The sequence below is a fragment of the Mirounga angustirostris genome, unplaced genomic scaffold (genome assembly GCF_029215605.1).
Source record: "Mirounga angustirostris isolate CCGP_5_RB_7025 unplaced genomic scaffold, mMirAng1.0.hap1 SCAF_2, whole genome shotgun sequence".
NCBI lineage: Eukaryota > Metazoa > Chordata > Mammalia > Carnivora > Phocidae > Mirounga > Mirounga angustirostris.
In genome coordinates this window covers 81,355,425-81,378,201 of record NW_026991710.1, presented here as the reverse complement: position 1 = coordinate 81,378,201, position 22,777 = coordinate 81,355,425, and the positions used below count along the sequence as shown (strand labels likewise).

At 39.1% G+C, this 22,777-nt stretch overlaps 1 protein-coding gene across 1 annotated transcript; it reads left to right on the top strand.

Moving 5' to 3' along the window:
- The first annotated feature begins 1,140 nt into the window (after positions 1-1,140).
- Positions 1,141-19,487, top strand: LOC135363535 (rho GTPase-activating protein 20-like). The gene is made up of 8 exons (XM_064584017.1): positions 1,141-2,013; positions 4,478-4,519; positions 5,157-5,241; positions 9,364-9,441; positions 11,665-11,731; positions 14,257-14,445; positions 17,731-17,906; positions 19,290-19,487. Exons 1-8 carry the CDS (start codon positions 1,910-1,912, stop codon positions 19,485-19,487), a joined length of 939 nt encoding a protein of 312 aa, XP_064440087.1. The 5' UTR covers positions 1,141-1,909.
- The last annotated feature ends 3,290 nt before the right edge of the window (positions 19,488-22,777 follow it).

Sequence of the window (22,777 nt, the reverse complement as noted above, 5' to 3'; positions counted from 1 at the left end):
AAAGACCACCTAGTGTAGTTGTTTGAGGATTACATTTTTTATATTTGTATTTATAAAATATTTAGAACAGTGCTTGGCATATGATAAGTGCTCCAAATGTGATAGGACAGTCGAAACCATGCTCTGGGCTTTGGGATAACTCCTTGGTTTGGCGTAGATAATCTTGGTGCTTTCTTGAACTAAGGAGAGAATTACTGAAATGCCTTTTTCCAGGTCAATGTATTTGGAAGTTCCCACACAGTACCTTGGGTGTCTGTATACACACAGATACCTACATTAGAAAAAAAAAAAAAAAAAATCTTAAAAACCAACAGATATATGTCTATCTTTCCCATTAGCCATATATTTTTACCCTGACAATGCCTTTGGAGTTACTATCTAGAAAAATGATTTTATCTGATAATCAGACATCTGATATCTGATAATGATTTTATCCGATGACTTTATTCATTGTGTCATAAACTTTGAATCTAGATTATCCTTCAAGTGTGCGTCCAGCAAAATTATTTTTATTTCATAAAACCCATTGGAGAGTCTTAGCTTTAATTGTTCCATGAATCACTGGAGTCACAGGGATTTTTGCACATGAGGTGTCTTTGATCTCATTTTAGTTTAGTGTTTCCACATGTGTTTCTGAATAGTAAGGAGTTCCAGAGTGGTGTGTCCAAGTTCCCTAAGCATCCCTCAGAGGGCTTATAACTATTTAAATCCCAAGCCCACCTGAGAGTTAAAGTTGTGAATTAACCAAATCAATCAATATGGTGGTTTTCATGTTAGAGATCAAAGAAGATTAGGCAGAAATTGTCAAAAAGCAATTTCACCACTGACAAAGTTGATCACCTTCTGACTCCTCAGAGAAATGGGAAGTATCCATCACTCACATATAAGACCTCCTGACCGCTGATCTGGGATTGATTGATGGATGGATTGATGATTTTTAAATTGGGCTCAATCTGTAGGCTAACAGTTTTTCAGTTTTAGCCAGAATCTAAGGGAAAATGATATGGATAAAATTTTAAGAAGGGAAATTGAAAATAACCTATGCTTTAAAGGCTAGAAAGTATTTTTTTAAAATTAAGGTTGAAAATAACTTTTAAATCTTTCTGATCCCCCCCCCAAAAAAAAATCTTTCTGATCCAAGTTTATTTTTTGTTCTTGGTTTGTCTCTCTCTCTCTCTTTTTTTTGAAGATTTATTTATGTATTTATTTATTTTAGAGAGCATGAGCGTGAGCGGGGGGAGGGGCAAAGGGAGAGGGGAAGCAGACTCCCCACTGAGAGGGGAGCCTTACATGGGGACTCGATCTCAAGACCCTGAGATCACCACCTGAGCCGAAACCAAGAGTTGGATGCTTAACCGACTGAGCCACTCAGGCGCGCCCCCTGGTTTGTGTCTCTTAAGCAAAAAATTGTATGACTATTTTTATAAATCGTGTATCAGGTAGCTTTGTTCAGCCCCTCAAATACTTTTTGAAGTAAGCAAGTCATAAATGAATAATTAACTATAATAATAACCATAAAACTATATATAATAAGAAACAAATTCTAACAATAATAAATGAATTAATGGTTTTCTTAAAAAGCTCTGGAATATATAGTCTTTACTCAACACTCAACATTCAGAAAAATGGCCACTTGCTGCCATTTGAGGAAGTGTTTTCAGGGCCTTCCTAGGGCCAGACTTCGCTCAACACACACTTTGTAAAGGTCATGTCACCATTTGCTGTGCTGGGCACAGAGGGTAATAGAGACAAGGGAGGCATGCTGTGCCCTGGAGCAGTGAGAACTGGTCTCTGATGAGCACAGCTGTTCCCATAACATTTATGAAACAAACTAACAGAGGTCTTGTTTGGGTATCTTTCTAGGTATAAGAAAAAACTTAAGATAAAAAAGAAAATACCACTGAACACCATGTGGACTGCCAACTGTATGGACAGAGTGGAGGATGCCAACATCTGTGCTGGGAGGTCCTTTATCCTGGGCTGGCCCACGGTGACCTTTGTGGCCACCTTCGGGTAAGACCGACCGTTTGGTCTTGTATTTACATGGGATAAAAAGAAAAACATTTTAATCTGACTATATGTCAAGCCAGTGACTCCCTTTTTGACTTCCCATAATGACACTCATTTGCCTTGTACTTCCCCCCAAAAGGTATGTACACATGGGAGCAAGTAGATAACATAGAGTGGGAACTATTGGAGTAATTTCTTTTGGTTTTGATCAGTGGTTTTTCCCATGGGCTCTAGGAGCCACTTGAGGAATTGGGTGTTTTAGGCATATGGAAGGAGAATCAAGAGAGTGAGGTTCTAGAACCCCTCTCCAATATCCTGCCCCCTAATTCCCAGGGGGTATGTGTGTTTCTAAATCACTGGCATATTTTTCTTGAGCAAGTACTATTAAAGAGTCCAATTAAATTTGAAAAATTGCTCTTATACTCCCAAGGTCATTCCTTTAAAAATAGTATGGAATTATACAAATAAATTAATCATGTCATTGAATATGAGGTTGCCTGAATTGCTGTGTACTGATTATCTTAGTTGGTGTCTCTAGAGAGGTGGCCATCTAAAACAAAAGTATGATTGCATTGAGTAGAGGTTAGTTGTGCAAGACACATTCTTAGGCTGACACGAGGATGGGGAATGTGACTCTCTACCCCGGACATCCTGAGCAGACACTCCTGAGTTTACAGGGGTGGTGCAACACTTACATCTGCTGTTTGAAACAACCACGCCCCAAGTCTCATTCTTGTTTTGCACAATGAGTGTTCATCACATGCACTTAACACCCTTCTTTCTTCTCCTCACCCCACTCCACCAAAATGTCCCACGTCATCACAAAGGGAAGACAACGAAAATGTTTACAAGTTGTTAATTTATGAAGCCCTATAATGCAGCGTTGACTTAAGGAGAAATTTTCAAAGCTTATTGGGAAGAAATATGTATTTATATGCTCTCCGCATGTCTTCTTTTCCACGACGTATTTCTGTAAAGATTCTCAGTTCCTCTTGCTTCCTGTCTTCTCCATGTTGCAAATGGAAGGAAACAGTTTCAATTGGGAATGTATAAAGTCTTTGACAGGGGAGTTTCCAAGAGACTTTTTTTCCCTAACAAGGAGGAAAATGGGGAAGCCAGGCTTATACATGCTATATTAGTTAAAAAGCTGTGTAAACATATAGAAGGCATTTATAACAATTCCTGGCACCTAGTGCTTTTGCTATTTGTGATTATTACTGTTCTGCAGATCAGCATGGCTAACTAGAAGCTGTGTCCATGCGCATAGGCAGGCTGGGACGCTAAGTGGGCGTTCCATTTTCCAGATGGGACAAATCCTGAAACAGCGATGGAGGGGTTGGGGAGCAGTGTTGCTGGGAGGAGTATAAAATGTGGCAGCCGCTGTGGACAGTTTGATGGTTCCTCAGTAAGTCAAACAGAATTACTATACGACCCAGCAATGCCACCCCCAGATAGATACCCAAGAGAAACATAGGTCCACACAAAAATTGATACACAAACGTTCATAGCAGCATTGTCGACAATAGCCAACAAACAAACAAACAAAAGTAGAAACAACCCAAGTGTTTATCAACAAATACACAAAATATGGTACAGGAGCTAGAAACAGGAAGGAAGGAAGAGTGACTGCTTCGTGGACACAGGTTTGCTTTTGGGTGAAAAAATGTTCCAGAACTAAACAGTCACGGTAGTTGCACAAAACTGTGAATGTACTAAAGGTCACTAATGGTCAATTTTATTTTGTGTAGTTTACCACGGTAAAAAAACGCTAGTAAGTGGTAAGGCCATGTATGCATGAGGCTTAAAACATTCGCAACTTTGGGTATTAAATGCTGTGAAAACTTTAGTTGAGAAAAGACTAACCTTTAGTAGTTTAGCACTAGCTGGATTGATCTTGCTCAGAGGATCACAGTAACGAAGAATGTTTTCTAGAAACTAATTTAACACATTCCAATCTGCTATGTGTATAAAGAAATAAAAATATTACAGGTGTTTCTTCCTAAAAAGCTATTCTTGTTTCTGGGCCAAGATAGTTCCATCCAAATGCCAAATTCCTTAAGTATGATTTAATTTGAATAATAATGTTCTTTATATCTGAATAGCACTTGCAGCTGCAGGAACACTCGGGGTATAATTAACCCTTTTCCAGTTCTGGAAACTGAAGATCAGCGCAGTTAAGCAAAGTGCCCATGATCACATAGCTTGCATCACATAGTTACAATTAAGTGTTCAGATTCAAAACCAACTTTTCTCCCACTTTAGGATCTACTTCCCATTGCTTTAATACGCTCATAAAAGAGTGGGGTCCCTCCAAAGCGCAACTATGAGGACAGTATGATATTAACACATGCATCCACATCCTTAACAACTGGCTGCTGCTATTTTTTTCTGGAATGGTGATCTTATTTTGCTAGTATAAGTATTGTATGTATCTTAATTTTTTCTTCCCATTTTTTTTAAATTGCAGTTCTTCGGAACAAAAGGAAAAATGGCATTCTTTCCTTCAAAGGTATCTTGTCACTATACATATTATACATCTTTAACCCATGAGAAAAGAATAAATCTCTTCAAAGCAGTGCCCCCACACACTATGCTTCCCCTACTTAGTAGAAATTGTTAGACTATCCTCAAATAATTTCTTATTTAGATGTACCCTGGCTGCTACTGCAAATAATCTGCTCTTATTTACATGCACATATTGCTTATTTTTGATGAAATTCTGGTTATCACTCTCATCTTCCCCTTCTCTCAGACCTAATGATTGGAGCTAACATTATTCTCAAAAGATACATATTAAATTTTCTTAAGTGCAATTTACTCTCCTGAGTGATGCTCAAAGCACCTTCTCATTCCTACCCTTGAAGGTGCTGGGCCCTCCAGTCTAGGCAGGAAAGCTTTGATGACTGGATCTGCTACTCACATCTTACATGACAAGAGCAACCTGTTGTTTTCTGAGTCATGTCTTATTTTCCTGAAATAGTTTTGCATGTTTTCTTCCAACCCATAATTTGATGTTGCTGAGTTTATTTACATGCATTTAAAAATAACAGAGTATGTTGAAAATTTTAGCCACATAGATCAATTTGAAAGTAAGCTAATAGCTAATTCATCCTACTCTATTTGGGGTTATTATTGAATTTGATTAGGTACATCAATCTGGCCAAAGAGAAGGACCAGCCCAAAAGCATTCCTCTCAGAATCTTCACTGAGGACATCAAGAACTGTGCCTGTGTAAGTGTTTTTAAGACCAAAAATTAAATTCCATGTTCCTGATTCAGATAGAATGAAAGAGATGGAGATGGAGATGGAGATAGAGAGAGGGAGGGAGGGAGAGATGGGGAGGTAGGAAGGAGAGAGCAAGAGATAAGAAGAGAGAGAGTATTTGGAAAAGTACCATGTGGGAAAATGTATTTTCCTGTCTACACGTGTCTTTGTATACATAAAGAGTGAATCCTAGGTAATATGAAGCGAGAGGAATCCATGCCACAGTACTTAAGCATGGAAAGAATATTGCATGTTAAATATCCATAATATTTCCCTGGCTCTTTCTAATAGCAACAACACTGGCTTGTAATAAGGTGATTTTCACATGCAGGTATTTCCTACTAGAAGTAAACATTTTTTCCCAATGGTTACTACTTATGTACAGAATGGTTTGGATTGTTTCCACAGTTCTCCACCCTCCCCCCATTGACGCTTTATTTGGTATAACTGTAAACTCACAGAAAAGTTGTAGGTATAAAAATAAAACAAAAAACACCCCATGCACCCTTTACCTAGATTCAGCTATTAGTAACATTTTACTCCACTTGCTTTATCATTTATTTTCTTTCTCTGTCCCTATTATGTGTATGTTATACTTATTTTTGAGGGTCATACAAATGCCATGGCCCTTTATCCTTAAACCTAGGTATTTCCCAGGAATAAAGATATCCTCTTATATCACCATCACACAGTTATCACCTTTAGTAAATTTAACATCGGTGTAATACTTTACTCTGCCTTCCATGTTCCCGTTTTGTCAGTTGACCTCAATAATGTCTCCTTTCCAGTACAGGATCTACTCAAGGGTCAGGTATTTCACTTAGTAGTTATATCAACTGCAGAGGGGTTTTGAAAGGTCTTTTGATCCAAGGAATATCAGGGTTGAATTGAGCTCAGAGGGATGACACTTTTAAGGGATCAGCATATTTCTATCTCATTTTCTTTTGGCTGTTGGGGGAAAATAAATCAAACCAGTTGCCCATTCTTGGTATAAAATTTGATTTCTGAAATTGTAGTGCAGTAGCCAAGACATTTGCAATGATGAACAAGATACTTTGGGTATCTTTAAGTGACATTTTTTTTTTCCCTGTTATACTTTACAGTAGCTCTAGGTCACACAAAATAGTATTTGAAGGTGGAAAAAGTGGTAGTTATTCCTGGCCAAAGCAAAAGCCATGCAAATATTTTGATTGGTTTCTAAGCACCAGGTAGATGCATTGCATGAAGGAGATAAGGCCAGAGGGTTCTCTAGCAGCAGAGCACACTCTTGTCTCTGCCTGCTTTGATTTCAGCTGTGGCAGTGGGTTACACTCAGAATTTTCCATGGAAAATTACCTTGAAATCTTTAAAAATCAACTTTATTTATGTATAATTTACACAAAATAAGCATTTCTAATGTTCTTCACTTGTTCCTGAACATCCAAGTTTCCCTCTAACACTGTTTTCATTTCATCCTAGAGAGATGATCCTTAGCATTTCTTGTGCAGACCTGGTGCAAACAGATTTTCTTAATTTCTCTTATCTGAATATGGCTTTATTTCACACTCACTCTTCAAGGATATTTTGAGGGATGTAGAATTTTGTTCGCAAACTTTTTCCTTTCAGCTCTTTAAAGATGTTCCACTGTCTTTTTGTCTTTGTGCTTTCTGATGAGTAGTCTGTGATCAATCAAACATTAATCCCCTGTAGGTGATTTGTCATTTTTCTCTAGCTGCTTTCAAGAGTTTCTCTTTATTTTTGGTTTTTAGCAGTGTGGCTATGAAGTATCAAAGCATGGTTTTCTTTGAATCTGTCCTATTTGGCATATTCTGAACTTCTTGAATTTATAAATTTAATTTCACCAAATTTGGGAAATTTTAATCATGATTACCTCAAATATTTTTTTCCCCATTTTCTCTCTCCTCTCCTCCTGAGAGTCCAGTTATATGTATATTAGACCCTTTCATATTGTTCATAGATCCCTCAGACTCTTAATTTTTTCAATCTTTTTTTCCCCTTTTCTTCTTCAGACAGGATAATTTCTATTATCTATTTTCAAATCACTGACTTCTTTTTGTCATCTCCATTATGCAATGTAGCCTAGTCAGTAAATTTTTTCTTTAAGATATTTTTCAGATAAAAAATTTCTGTTTTTAAATATTTTTAGTTTCTATGCTAAGATGCCTCTTTCGTTTATTGTGAGCATATTTTCATTTGTATCATTGAGCATTATTGTAATAGCTGTTTTTGGCTAACAGTCTGAACATCTAGATCATCTATCTCAGGGTTGGCTTCAGCTCTTGAGAATTGATCACATATTCCTTGTTCTTCATATATTAAGTAACACTTTGACTCATATAAAAAAAAAGTAACATTTCTTTTTCTTTTAAATTATTTCAAAAAGCAGCTTATTTTTCTGAAGTCATTTGTTTACAGAGAGCTCTATCTACTGGAATTTATCTGTTTTGGAGAACCTACAACATGCAGGAAAATATACATACATCTCTGGAATTACTATTTTGAACATAGTATGTTCCTTATACCATGAAAACCATTATCTTGCAGACCAGATAAATTAAAAAGTGATTATTAGTATTTCAAAAGAGATTTTTTTTTCTTTAAAAAGATTTCATGGGAGGGATGCCTGGGTGCCTCAGTCAGTTATGCATCTGCCTTCGACTCAGGTTATGATCCCAGGGTCCTGGGATGGAGTCTTGCATCAGGCTCCCTGCTCAGAGGGGAGCCTGCTTCTCCCTCTGCCTTCTCTGCCTGTGGCTCCCCCTGCTTGTGCTCTCTCTCTGACAAATAAATAAACAAAAATCTTAAAAAAAAAAAAAATTTTTGTGGGAAACTTTTTAAGTTGTACTGAAAGGCTTTCAGACATCTTAAAAAAAATAGCAGAGCCATTACTTCTAACTAAATTTCAAGCTAAGACCCAGTCTTGAATCCTCTAGACAATTTAACATAGGAAGCCCCTCCTAGACAATTTAACATAGGATATCCTTGAGTTTGGGTGCTCTGAGTCCTACTGCTAGGTTCTGAACACTTTTTTTTATAATCCTTAAAGCTCAAGTAGTTTGAAATCAATGAACACTTTTGTTTATAAAAGTTCGATTATCAAGCAACTTTTGGGCCATCTGTCATATCAAGCAATTGCATTTCAATTCATAAGAAGAAAAATACAATGAAAGAACAAGTTTCTTTTAACTTTGTTTTTAATATTTTTAAGGACTGTGAGTGTCCACTTCTGTTGCTTGTCTTCTTCATGCACTGTTTCTCAAAGAACACAGGCCTCATTGCCTAATAATGTTATAAAAAGTGTATGCGTGGTTGGTTACATATTGTCCTATTTTAAAATGTCTTTTGGAATTCGGGTACTTTTATCGATATCATCTCAGATTCCTATCCATCCCTTTCAGATAATTTTCAATAACTGTTTTCCTTGTTGTATGGAGCAGTTTCTCAATATAAGGTGTGATAGAGAGATATTATAAGTAACTACTCACTGTCAGAGTTGTGAATGGAATATAAACTTCTAAAATTTTCAGTCTCATTTCCTAGACTCATTGGTTTTATTTGTCTCAACAGATTTCAACAATGGAAATCTTAGTAACCATGATGACACAAAGAAAGTATTGACTAAATAGTAGTTTTTTTTTTTTTTTTTAAATGTCTGTCACAGACGGTTCTTATTCTGATTTTGCTGAAACTGAGTATGTAATTGCGAAGAGAGAAAAGTATCTAGCTCCTCCTTTTTAAACTATCTCCCCTCTCTATTTTGGGAATAGCCTTATGGAGCTGAGGGTCAGTTCATGTCCCCTCGTGGAATTCTGTTTTTCTCTTTCTTGCTTAAGCTGCTATATTTTGTAAGCCACAAATCCTTGAAGGGAAATATATGTTTCACTGAAATGTTTCCTACTAGCTTCATGTTATGTAAAGAAATGAAAATATTGTAATCAAGGGTGTGTGCTCTACATATGCTTTACTTTGTCATTAACTGAAAACAAGCTTTGCCTTTAGAGTATGGATAATAATTTGACAATAATTATTTGGTCACCTGCTTTAAATTTTTAAAAATTTATAGCAATTTTTCTCATTTCTTTTTTACAGTCTGTAACTGTAACAGTAACAAATTCAGACACAGTGAATGACATTATCAACATGTCACTACCAATGCTAGGAATAACTGTAAGTTCCCTTGCAAACTATTTTTAATTTAAAAACCATCTTTGACTTTTGAGATTTGTGTGTGTGTGTGTTGTGTACCTCCCGTTATAAGACAGCTGATTATTATACATATCATAGTCATATTTTGTCCCCCAGATTTAGAAATTGAAGGCAGCAAAGCTATATTATTAGCCTATACATGGGTGCTCTTCTTGTCTTCCCATTTTAAATTTTCTGCGAATTCAAAATCATAGCATAAAATTGGGCTATAATTTTAGAGTGCTAATAACAACATGCAGTTTATTGTATATATTTTATACACAGACAATAAAATATTTCTAAGTTTCTAAATATTTCCTCCTCTATTGGACTCTTCTGTCTGTGTCTTCATTCCTGATTCCTCCCCATCCCTGTTTACCCTGGTCATCACCCAAGGACTCAATCCCAGTTAGATGAATCCTAAATTATATGTTTTGTTGTACATTTTGACATAAAGACCACATGGCTAGAAGCTACCTCCTCTTGATGCAGTTCCTTGGGATGAGGCGGCTCACACCCCTTATGAACTGGTAAAGAGGACAAGTTCTGAATAAGACCATGATCTGGGGGCAGTTTCGTACATATCACTTTCATCTTGTTTTGGTTTTAACGGCCTGTTCCTTTATGTTTTGATGGTGCTGGTGTGAGTTGATGGATTTTTTTTTTTTTTTTTTTTTTTGATGAAAGACATGGACATATTTGAGGATGAGGTTTTCTAAGGGAAAAGAGAGGGAGAGTGATAGTCAGATGGACAGAACTGAAGGGAGCACTTGTAAAGCACAGCTTCTTATATAAAATCCTCTATAAATGCAAAAATGTCTTGCTATTATGACATGACATAATTACAAGATTCTTCCTTAAATTCTGTCTGACCCAATGGTATAATAAAGCCCCTTAAAAATTCAGGGCAACTGGAATTTAGCATAAGAAATCAATGATTTCTGTACAAACAAATTTTAATAATATATCTGAAATAAAATTGAATTTATATGTACTGAGTAAAGCACATATCTACATTGATTTCTAACCTGTATGATATATATACCCTAAATAGGAATTAAGTCTTAGAAAGAGAGTGAGTGGTTTTAGGGATGAAGTTGAGGAGATTGATTAATGATGAAGCTCATTTTATTTCATGTTTGTGATTTTCCTTTGCATAAAGTGATCAATCTCACCACACAAAGAATTTCTGTTTTAATGAAGAATTGGGGTTATTTGGCTTTATGTATGCCTGATTTAAGGGATTTCAGCATAGCATTTCCAAACCCTACCCTACCTTACTAGCTCTCACGAGTTATTTGCAATACAATTTTGAGCAGATTTAGCTATGTGTGTGTGTCTGTGTGTCTGCGTGTGTCTGTGTGTGTGTCTGTGTCCATACCTATGACCTTTCTTCATAAGGGCAAGACCATGATTCTTAATCAGGAGTCCAGGTCAAGCATAGTACCTATCACCAACAACTCCATGTCAAACATTTTTTGCTTTAGTCTCCTGGAAGACTCTCTAAAATAGTTCAGCGATCTTTATAATTTAGATGTGTTTGTTTCAAGTAGGACTTCCAGGTTTACTGGGCGGTAATTCTGCTGGGAGTAATTGTTTTCTGCATCTGATATGTTGTCTAGGTTAGAGTCCTTGTTCTTTCTCTCCCTGAAGTGGGGCTTGCCTGCACCAAAGCCAGTGGCTGACTTCAGTCCACTATCTCCTCAAGGCCTCTTGGGCGTTTGTCTCCTTTTGCCCAGGGCTGCTGAACTATTGATGCCTTTCAAGTTACTTTGCTCAGGAATAGTCATAGCAGGGTATATGGCTCTCTGGACAATATGCATGTCAGGGCAGGGACATTTGGCGGCAAAAGCCAGCATTATCCAAGGAATCTAGAGACAGTGGAAGGCAGGACTCTGAGATTAGAAGTTTCCTCCTTAGCGAAGGGGCACAACTGTGATTTCTTAGGCCATGGGCCACCCACACCGTGAGGGGCTGATTGTACTGTGGTTTCCTGGCCTTTATCAAAAATGACAAGAACCTGGGACGGTCCACTGGAGGCTATGAGGGAACAAGTTAACAAGTACTGTAGCTACCTCCATGGACCAAATGGCATTTATACTGGCCCCAATTCTTTCTTTCTGGAAACAGAGAAATGCAAAGGAAATGTGTTCTTCAAGTACTGTGAAAGATTTGTTATGATGCATAGTTCTTTTTGTTTCCAAGGGCTCTGAGAAAGACTACCAGCTGTGGGTGAGTGCTGGCAAGGAAGCGTCCCCACACCCACTCACTGGTAAGTGTCAGGAAAAATCTAAGATGGGATTGATTAGGTTCAAAATTGTAACTCTACATCTCAAAGTAATGGTTGTTCTGTCTTCAGCTTAAATACCCTTAAAAGTGAAAATCACATGCAATATTCACTCTCACGTTTATTAAAGAATTACCAGGTGCTTACTTGTTCCCAGGCACTGAGGACATCTCTTCATTCATCAGCTTAAGGTCTAGTTAGGGAGAGAAATGTAAATTTTTCGTTTCTACTTCATTTTACCTGACAAACAGAGCTGTCTTAAAAATTTTTTTGTTTATTGTTTACTTACTTATTTACTCACTTAGGTATGAAAGCATAGAATTGGAATTTCTTTTTCCCATACATTTATTTTTCATATTCCAGTCTTGAATTCCAGTTCCTAACAACTAAATAGCCTCTATTTTGTGAGAATCCGCTAAAATCCAATCATGTCTCTGAATCCAGGTATAGGTATGTATTTAACACCTGCTCTGTGCCCAGAAGTTTTCTCAGCATCATAAAGAGAATGAGATAATCACATTTAAACTCCTCAAGTCTTCACTGACTAAACTACCTGCACTTTGTTGTTTCTCAGGCTTTTTCCATCACTGTTCTTAAGGTTATTGATAAACAGATTACACCTCTCCTAAAATAGTTATTAGCACAAGTTCTCTAAAAAAAAATCTTTGGATTAGCAAAATTGTTCAGTGCTTACCAAAAATAGAAGGATTAAAAAACCAGAGAAAAAAGAGAGGATCTGTAGCAGACCTTGAAGTATAGTAATGTATGGTAATGGTGACAATGATTTCTGCTAGAAATCTTAGAGCATTCCTTCTTACATGCATTTTTCAAAATCTTTTTAATAATCCTGTGAGGCGGGATGCCTGGGTGGCTCAGTTAAGTGTCTGCCTTTGGCTCAGGTCATGATCCCAGGGTCCTGGGCTCCTTGCTCAGTGGGGAGCTGCTTCTCCCTTGGCCTGCCGCTCCCCCTGCTTGTGCTCTCTCTCTCTCTCTGACAAATAAATAAATAAAATCTTAAAAAGAAAATAATCCCGTGAGGCTATTACTCTTTTTCAAGTTATCTAAAGAATATTTTCAAGTGATCTAGAAATCTAAATAACCAATTTCTTTCTACGAAATGTATATTCCCAGTCTTAGAATACAGAGAGTCACCAAGGGCATAGCTGAGGAAAAAAATCCCCCCCACCATTTCATGTTTCATATTAATATTGACATCTCTGTAAAAGTCGGCCAACCACAAAAAGGAAAAAAGTCAAATACTTAAATATATTTATTTTAATAAAGTGCATTAATTTAGGTAAAACAATAGAGATGATAACTTTTTAGACTTTGAGCAGCTTCACACACCAAGGCAGCTCTAAGGAATCCAGAGAGCCTGTCATTCATGATGATCCATTGGCAGCATTCAAAATGCATTTTTTACCAATGCTCTCAATTCTCAATTGCGGATTATCTCCTGGTTATCTTTGTGATTTGGTTGTATTGCTGTCGTAGAAGCTTCTTTTTCCTTAAAAGAGGGAAGTCACTGTGATTCTTGTGAACACATCACTGACACTGCATCTATGACAGATGAGAAGGAACAGCAAAAGCTCCCCAAGTTACATTCAATAATAAATCAGAAACGACAGAAAGAGAACTTCCATTCTGTTCTTAAAAAATGAGATCCATATCCTATAGCACAGGGTCTTTGAGAATTCTATAGAGAGGAAACAATTTAAAGCATACAAGAACAAAACAAATCACTTGGCAGGCAACTCTCACTGACTCTGGGTGCAGTTTTCCACTCTGTAAACATCGTTTTGCACTTTGCTTCTGGGTTCCCAACACTGTGCAGCCTTCCCTCTGATCATCACCTGGCAGGACTCCCCTTGGAGGAAGGGCAGCAGTGGGAGGGAAGTATAAAGCATAAAGGCAACCCATCCCACTGCCCTTGAGTAGCTCTGCCTCTAGAAATTGACAAAAGGAAATGAAAAAAAAATCTGCTCAACTGACATTATGTGAGAGAGAATAGCAATTCTTAATATATATGTTCAATTATTTAAAAAATATTACCCACCAATGCATATTAATATATTTACTCTGATCCTTATAAGTTTGTGTGAGGGCAAGCATTTCAAAGGATGAATGTAAGGCTCAGAGGGGTCAAGTAATTTGCCTAAGATGTGCAGATCTCGTTAGTGTCAAGGCAGAAACTAGAAGGCCTTAAATATTCTCAGATGGAAACACAGCAAAAGTCAGCATTGTGCAATGCACTGATGAATCTTTGTATTCCAAGTAAAGTAACATGCTTTAAATTTTTTTTCTCTTTTTAAAATCTTTTCCTTGGGCACCTGCTTTCTGCAGGGTGTCTCCAACAAGAGCGAATATGATGCTCACTCAGGAGGCACAGAGTGAGTGCCAGAAGCCCCAGGAGAATAGCAGCATATACCAGTGTGATGCATACACTCATGGGAAGGGGGATTTGATCAGAGCCATCACCATCAGCCTGAATCTATATTTTTTCCATATAGGACATAAACATCCCTATGGAATTAAAATGAGCCATCTTCCATCTACCACACTGCTGCCGCAGACACCAGAGGACTCCATCTCTCCTTCCACCCTCCAGGAGTCCCTCCTTCTGGAGCAGGGGTTCGCAGAGATGCAAGGCCGGTTCATCCTGAAGCCCAGGCACCCGGCGCAGAATGAGCAAGGGAGAGGTGAGCCCCTTCCCTTTCTTCAGGTGTCTTCTCTTGGCTCATGTCTCCACTCTTGCCCACAAATTGAGGACACAGAGCTCACTCTCTCTGTGGGGGGTGGGGAGGAACAGTAGAGGCAAGAACCCCAAAACTGCACAGAATCGAGCTTAGAGAAACCCAAAGGTCTTAGGACCCAACTCACTTCGAGGAAGGTTGTGTGCTTGTTTTAATTCTCCTAGGTAGACTGTTAGCTCCTTTCTCTGTATCCCCAGAACACTTTCTACATATAATTATGTGAGTACACATCTGTGTGTCTTCTTAGAGCACAAGCTGTTTGTGGCCTGGAAACAGGTCTTCCCTATTCCAGGGTTTTATCTAGTATCTCAGGCCATCACAGGATGGAATCAAATGACTGCATGGCTTAGACGCACCTGGAATGGAAGAACTCCAGTGGAGTAAAGAGTTATGGAACTGAATTGGATTTATTCTGGGCTTAGGCTGAAGTGGCCTTGGGCTTACAGTTAGAATTCAAGTCTCAATTCTGCCCCCACTTTCCATGTCTGCTTCAGACACAGGTCAAGGCTGGAGCTAGACTGAATGTTTATGGTCAGGGCTTTTTCATCTTCCTTCTTGCTATTTTTTTCCCTACCATTCCAGTATTCTCCCATTGATATTTTTTTCTCTGATGAAAATGTGTTATTCATCTGAGAAGTATTGGGCCAAAATAGAAAGTATTTTATTGTTATGATTGTTATTCTATAAGCACAAAGTTTCAAAAATTTTATTTTTTAATATTCATACCCTAATTCAAGCATTAGGAAACATTAACCCAAATCTTGCCAGGACTGTTTAAGAAAGAATAGGTTTCCATAAAGTTAGCTTGTTTAATCATTCCTATATTTTTCATGGCTATAGCATATATTTTTATTAGTAATAGAGGCAACATGACCTCTAACAGCAAATAATGTACATTATGAAACATCCAGCTAAGCCTGAAAATACCTTGGAGAAAGTATAGGACTCAATGTGTACTTATTTTCTGTATACTCATAGAGTAGCTAGATATATAGCTTTGTACCAAGGGATACAACATTCTTCTTAAGAGCATTCTTCTTATTAAAGCTGAAGAATGGAATATATTTGGGTAGTTTTAGAAATAATAAAACTAGGGGAAGAGTAGGGAACCCAGGTTGCATACAACAACTCAACTTACATATTAACACGTATCTTCAGCAAATGCATACATTTTGATGTACAGGAATCTCCTCCTGGATTTAAGAATGTGTTTGCTTTCTTTCTTCTCTCCTTTTAAAATGGTAGCGGTATCAATTTCAGAGCAGGAAGAAAGAGCCTTAGTTAAGTAAAGTGGTAGCCATCCTTCATGATTGCCTACCTTCTAGAGGTTGCAAAATCAAATAGAGAATGGGAGTGATGTCTGCTTTGGAGGGGGAAGAGACTGATGTCTAGACTGCCTGAGGCCTTCTGAGCAAGGAAATTACTTTTATCAAGGCTGCCACGAGCCATGCCTTGTGCTGAGTAGTACATTACATTTAGTTCAACGAGTTGTAGGCAGCAGCATTTATGTTAAAGTGAAGCAAACCAAAGCTTAAGAATTTTTGAGTAATCTAACTAGGTGGCAGAACCAGGATGCTTCTGGTTCTTAGATCCTGGTCTCTCTGGTCAAGTGCCATGAGTGTTGCCACCCACGTGAGTGGATACGGTGATGCACTCACTACATCCCAGAAAAGCCCAGTGGACAGGTGTTTATGGGTGTTTGGTGAAATGTTGCTCATTTGTTTATCCTTCTACAGCTTGGCTCCTCTGTGGACTTTTAAAGAATTCAGTTATTTAAGCAGATTTTGGAAGCAAATGTTAAGGTATCTTCTAAGGAAAACATTCATAGCTGAGCAGTAGAAACTTTCAACTCAGCTTTTCACTGCAGATCACCTTTTCTTTGTAAAGCTCTTCTTCTGCATTCCTTTGATAGGGAATGTTGGGTAATTCAAAATCATCTCTGGAAATTGGGGATAAATCAGGCATTCATAATCTCTCATTGTTTTTCTTTTTGTATGTTTTCTTTCAAGCCTTGTACTGGTATGGTGTATATACATGTATGTTTGAGTATGTGTGAGGAATTGGGTGCAATTCATTGTGGATTAGACTCTTTTCCGTAAATATCAAACATAATTTACAAAAAAAAAAGTCATCTCTGGGTAGCTTGGTGGGGTATCACAAGAAAACACAGTCACCTGGAATCTTACCACATAGCCAGCATGTAATGACTATTTCCCAAGAACCCTGACTGCAGGGAGTCATCCTTGGGGATGGCCCAGAGCAGAGACACCAGAGGCTGCCTGAGAAGTGGGGTCAGGCGGATCATGTCATGAAAGGCAGATCCTTTTGATCATAGAAAGATGAGCACTCAGGGGCACCTGGGTGGCTCAGTCGTTAAGCGTCTGCCTTCAGCTCAGGTCATGATCCCAGGGTCCTGGGATCTAGCCCTGCATCGGGCTCCCTGCTCAGTGGGAGTCTGCTTCTCCCTCTCCCAATCCCCCCCTGCTTGTGTTCCCTCTCTCGTTGTCTCTCTCTGCCAAATAAATAAATAAAATCTTAAAAAAAAAAAAAAAAGTTGAGCACTCAGAAAGCCAAAGAGGAAACTTAAGACTGGAAGGAGACTCACTGTGAAAGCAGATGATTAACAAACTCAGCTTGATTTGAATACCAGATCTTTTGAGCTTTTAAAATCAGATCTGACGCCGGATGAATCCACTAATCATACTTACCAATAGGAAACAAACAACAAGTTAAGTGCCTCATGATAAAGCACAACGGGCAGTAGATGGGATTGAAAGCATTGACACTAAGTCTGATCAAGTCTCTAGGTTTAACCATCAGTTTGCAGGATCTGGGGAACAACTGTTAACACCATAAGAATGCTATTGGCCAATTTCAAAACATGGAAAATTCTACACAAAAAATGCCTCAGATTCCCTCTTCTAGCCATTGCAGTGAATGTACCGTAGAATGGGAATGGTGAAAATAAGGTTAAGCGGGATGGCTGGGTGGCTCAGTTGTTAAGCGTCTCCCTTGGGCTCAGGTCATGATCCCTGTGTCCTGGGATTGAGCCCTGCATTAGGCTCCATGCTGGGTGGGAAGCCTACTTTTCCCTCTCCCGCTCCCCCTGCTTGTGTTCCATCTCTCACTGGCTCTCTATCAAAAAATAAATAAAATCTTTAGAAAAAAAAAGAAAAGAAGGTTAAGCGAATAAAACAACAACTACTACTACTAATCTCACTTCTTCCTTAGATTACAGGCAGAAGACAGTTAAAAGCGGTTTTTTCAGAGACTGGGCCTGTTGTCTGGGCTCCAGCACTAGCCAGGACAGCCAGTGCACAACCCCACCTTCTTCAAAGCCAGGACAGCTCTTTGGAGTTTCCCTCATGGATGTGTGTAATAAAGACAACTTGCCCTTCCCAATCCTGGTAGGTCATCTCCTTTTGGTCTTCTATAGCCCTTCTGAGGAGGGGACACTCTGAGAGGCCACGTGTCCTCATCCAAATCTATTCCCAAATGGAGAAGTCATTAGACAGCCCCTGGCTTTGGCTGAGAAGCTCTGTTACTGTTATTTCAAAGAATAGAATCTGATTTAGGTCCTGCAGAGTCATGAGGCAAATACAACAGGAAAAGACATTCTCCATTCCACTTGGGTCTTGTTTCCACAAAGACAGGCGGAGGCTTGTTCAGATCAGTCAAAATGGACTCTGTGTATGTGAGTCTCTGAGAGTCCACCTCATCTTCACACTCTCCTCTCATTGTCTTCCTGAACTCACAGGAGTCTCAAGTCTCCTTCAGCAGAGTCTACTCAGTCTAACAACTGTAAACATCTGACACGAGCATAGACTCATCCTCTGGCAAATAGGAAACTATCAATCCTAACAGAATATGTCAAATGAAAGCCACAGAGTTTGGCCTGTGTTATCTCAAACTGCTCTAGTGAATTGTCAGTGTGGACATTCACTGAGTATTCGGTGTCTCTGCAAGCATTGTACGGGATGTAGGGAACGTTCTGCTAGCTATGAAGAAATGAATCATCTTAGCTAGCATGTTACCTGCTAGCTACTACCCCAGGTCCTTGCATCACAGCAAATTTAGAGGATAGCTAGGATTATCATCCTCCACACTTCTTAAACGAATCGGAAAAGCCTCAGTACAGTATGTATGTGCCCCAGCTCACACAATAGATAAGTAGCATAATAGACTTCAGATCCATTTTATTCCCTGAGTCCAGCCCCTATTAAGATTCTACACAGCAGGGAGAGGACATGAAGATACAGCAAAAGACAATGAAAGACTCATGAGAAGGGAGGGTAATCAGAGAAAGAGAAGAGAGTTTCTGAGCCTGACTTTAAAAGAGGGAAAGAAATAGAACAAGTAGGAATGGAGTATACACTCACTTAAAGAGAAATAAACAAATGGGAAATGTGTATTTCCTAAATAGACTTCCATACTTGGGGGAGAGCATCTATGTAAGGGAATAATGAGAAAAGAATGGTAAAGTAGGAAACAGACGGTGATTGTGCAAAGGCCTTGAAGCAGAGAAGTTGATTTAAGAGTGGAAACTCAATGGAAAGGAAAATCTGCTTAAAAGAAGTGTTTAAAATGTTTCAGTGTATGACTGTAAAATGGATATATGGGTAGAAAGTATATAGAGAGACACTGAAAAAAAAAACAATCTAAATTGACTTTAGTCCTTTCAGCTCAAAAACAGTGTACCATTGCATTCCCCTCCTCTTTCAAAACGGAGGCAAGCTTGAGCTCTGCGTTTGGGGTATGAGATGCGATATAATTTTCTTTTCTTCCTACAGGATATGCTTTCCTTTATTAATCAAAAAGGGTCACTCACAGAATGCATCTTCAGCAAATCACCCAATATAAAATCAACCAGGGTCCTAAAGGAGAAACTAAATTCTGGGGTCAAAGTGGACCTGTACAGCGAATCTGCTCATGTGGTCGCATCCGTCTTAAAGGTAGGGAAGGTTCTAGCATTATCCACACATGAGTAACTGAAGCTATGATTGGTGTCTTTCATCATGACTGCTCAAGAACCATAATGGGCATAATAGATTAAGAACCTGACAAGCTGAAAAACGCTTGACAAAATCAAAATTTAAGGAAGCTACTTTAGGAGTTAAAAGCCCCATATGTTAAATATTCTTTCTGTTTTCACCACACACCGCCTACCCTGCCTTCACTCCTGAAGTCGCCATGCAAAATACTAATACTGAAATGACTACTAGTCATGATAATAAATTTCAAAATACGCACTGACACATACACACTGTTTACCCATGCAAACATTCTCACCACCCTCCTAGTGAAGGCAAAGTTTCCAAAAGAAATAGAACAGGGAAAGAATTTAATCCATCCACCTTGGCACTTATGAACAGCTCTGAACAACCCTATGTTAACGTAGTAATGACTACAGTCTTAGAATCTCAGTCACATTTGGTTTTCCCTTGTCCCCCATTAATGTTTGAAGATGTGATCAATAGCAAAGTCCAGAAATGACTTAGGTAACCACTCCTACACTGGGGCTCTAGTGATATCCAGTAGTAATATACATATAGAAGAATGCTGATACATTACGTAGCAAGATGAGTGTTGCCCTCTGTAAGGTGAGCACATGGAATCGATTTTCTAGCAAGAGTTAGGAGGTTCCGGGCGCCTGGGTGGCTCAGTTGGTTAAGCGACTGCCTTCGGCTCAGGTCATGATCCCGGAGTCCTGGGATCGAGTCCCACATCGGGCTCCCGGCTCAGCAGGGAGCCTGATTCTCCCTCTGACCCTATCCCATCTCATGCTGTTTCTCTCTCTCTCTCTCTCTTAAATAAATAAATAAATAAAATCTTTAAAAAAAAATCATTAAAAAAAAAAAAGAGTTAGGAGGTTCCTTCCTGATTCGGTGTTATAAGCACCGACTAGGAAGAAGGTATGCACATGTGGGTATAGTGCTTAGACATTTCTAAAGTTTTCTCTTCCTGAAGTTGATGGATCTTGGTGGAGAAACAGACTCTGCAACTTTGGCCTTGATAATATCATGTCAAAAAACTGGGAATGGACCTAATCTAGAAATGAATCTATCCTCAGGACCTCAGTGAGTCTACTATTAGACTCTCGACTTTTAGACAGTTAAGAAAAGGAAGAATGAAGGAATTATGAGAGTAGTTTTCTTCCAGGGAGCACACCTACCCCGAGTGAGAAGACCTAGTTCTTTCCTAATATGTGTGCAAGAGCCCACCTGTTTCTGTTTCGATTGTTTCAGGCCTTTTCTTGCTAGAGTTAAGAGCTAGCACTGTGTCTAAAACAAGCAACATGGGTAAGCGTATTTCTGTCCAAGAAGCTAATAGGATTTAGGATGGTCTATAGCCAGACCCTGTCAGTTTGTGGTACTTTGCAAAAAAAGCACACAAAGAAAATAAGTTCCAGATGATAGAAGGGAGCTTTATCTTCATTTCTTCCACAGCCTAAGCTCTGCTTTAATGCCTCTAAGATTTATGGGGAGAATATCCAAGCACCTGATGCTGCGTGTGCAAGTCAATGGAGAGTCAGAGCCAACCTCCGTGTGGGTCCCAGTTTGGGTATCTGTGAAGGAAGTGGGGGCTGAACTGAATTTTTTAACTACATATTTTCTCTGGAATATTTCCAATACATATTTTCTGTAATATATATACATATTTATTTTTATCTCCACAAGGATTTCCTAAGAAATATCCCAGGAAGTTTATTTTTGTCTGATCTCTATGACAAATGGCTCGGTGTTATTGATCAAGGGAACGAAGAGGAGAAGATGACTGCAGCGCGGAGGTAATGATGCAATAATTACTCTACTCTGGTCATATCTCCAAAATACAGCCAACATACTATTAGGAAAACATTGGCTTACGTTTTGCAGCTTTGCCCACTATAATCATGACCAACGCCAAAGACTTTCAATTCTTCACACCCATGGGGGTCAGCTTCAGAATAGAGGCACGCTTTAGGGCTATTATTGTTCTTCTCCTGATCTTATTAATGTGGACTCCTTGGCCGTTTGACACCTTCTGGATCCATGAAACTTGTAGACGAAATTCCCTGGTTCAAGACACATGCAAGAGCATCACCTGCCAGGGCTATGACCTTAAAAGTCTGTCAAACATTTAACTAACCAGAGAAGTGTTTATCTGGCTCAGGAACTAAATTCAGTGCAACAATTTTGTCTACATTCATGCCTGGAACTCTGCTAGAGAGGGGTTGTGTGCTAGATATACAAGGATGTATCCTTTTCCCTGTCTCTGTTTTTCCAACCTCCTAAGTGGAATCATTTACCTAATTTAAAGTGTGTTTTTCTGACCCTAGGCTTTTAGCCCAGCTGCCAAGAGCAAATATTGTTCTCTTGCGATACCTTTTTGGAGTGCTATACAACATTGAGAAACATTCCTCATCCAATCAGATGACAGCTTATAATTTATCCGTTTGTATAACCCCAAGCGTTCTTTACCCACCTGATTCCGGCACCTTGGAATTGGAAGACAACTTGATAAAAAAGGTAATGAGAGCTCTCATTTTTGTCGCCCAAGGGGTAGAATCCCTACTTTGAACCGGACATGTGCAGTAGTAACTCTGACGGATGGAACTTTGTGAAGTGCACATTTTCATTAGGCCCCTGTGGAGTGGCAGAGTTCTTTATCCTACTCTGGCAGGGTCTGGGAAGGGGTGTCGTTAAACGGGAAACTCGGAGCAGTCGAGTCACTTCTTCACCCTCCAGGAGACTAAACACTAGAGTGACTAAACGAGAGAGAGAAGAGTCGTGTGATACGATAGGAAAGAACCTGGGCTTTGGAGCTTCACCAGTCAAGGTTCAACTCTCAGCCTAATCCCTGAGGGACTCGTAACCTTGGGCAAAGCCATGGTTTCCTCACTACACAATGGCGACAACAGCCAGCTCCTCCGGTCATCACTGGCACATCCTGGGTGGCTTGGGCAATATGAGCCCCCATGCCTCCAAACACATTGGCCTTCCTCTGCCAATTGTGGCTCATCTAGAAAAGTACTCAGCTGCTATTTCACCTCTGCTACGTCATTTGGAAACTAGCAAGAGATTCCAGAATATCCTAATAAGATGACAGGTCTTCCCCAAGCTCACACAGAGAGAGCCAGCATGAGGCAAAGCAATGCGTGAGAAGGGACTGAAGTTAGACAGACAGATACATTTTCTCTCCAGCTGTGTGGGTTTTCCCTCACAACCCCACCAAAATCTCTGCTTCCCAACTTTAAGATACTTCTTCATTTAAGAAATGGTTTTCTTAAGTTTTTGTT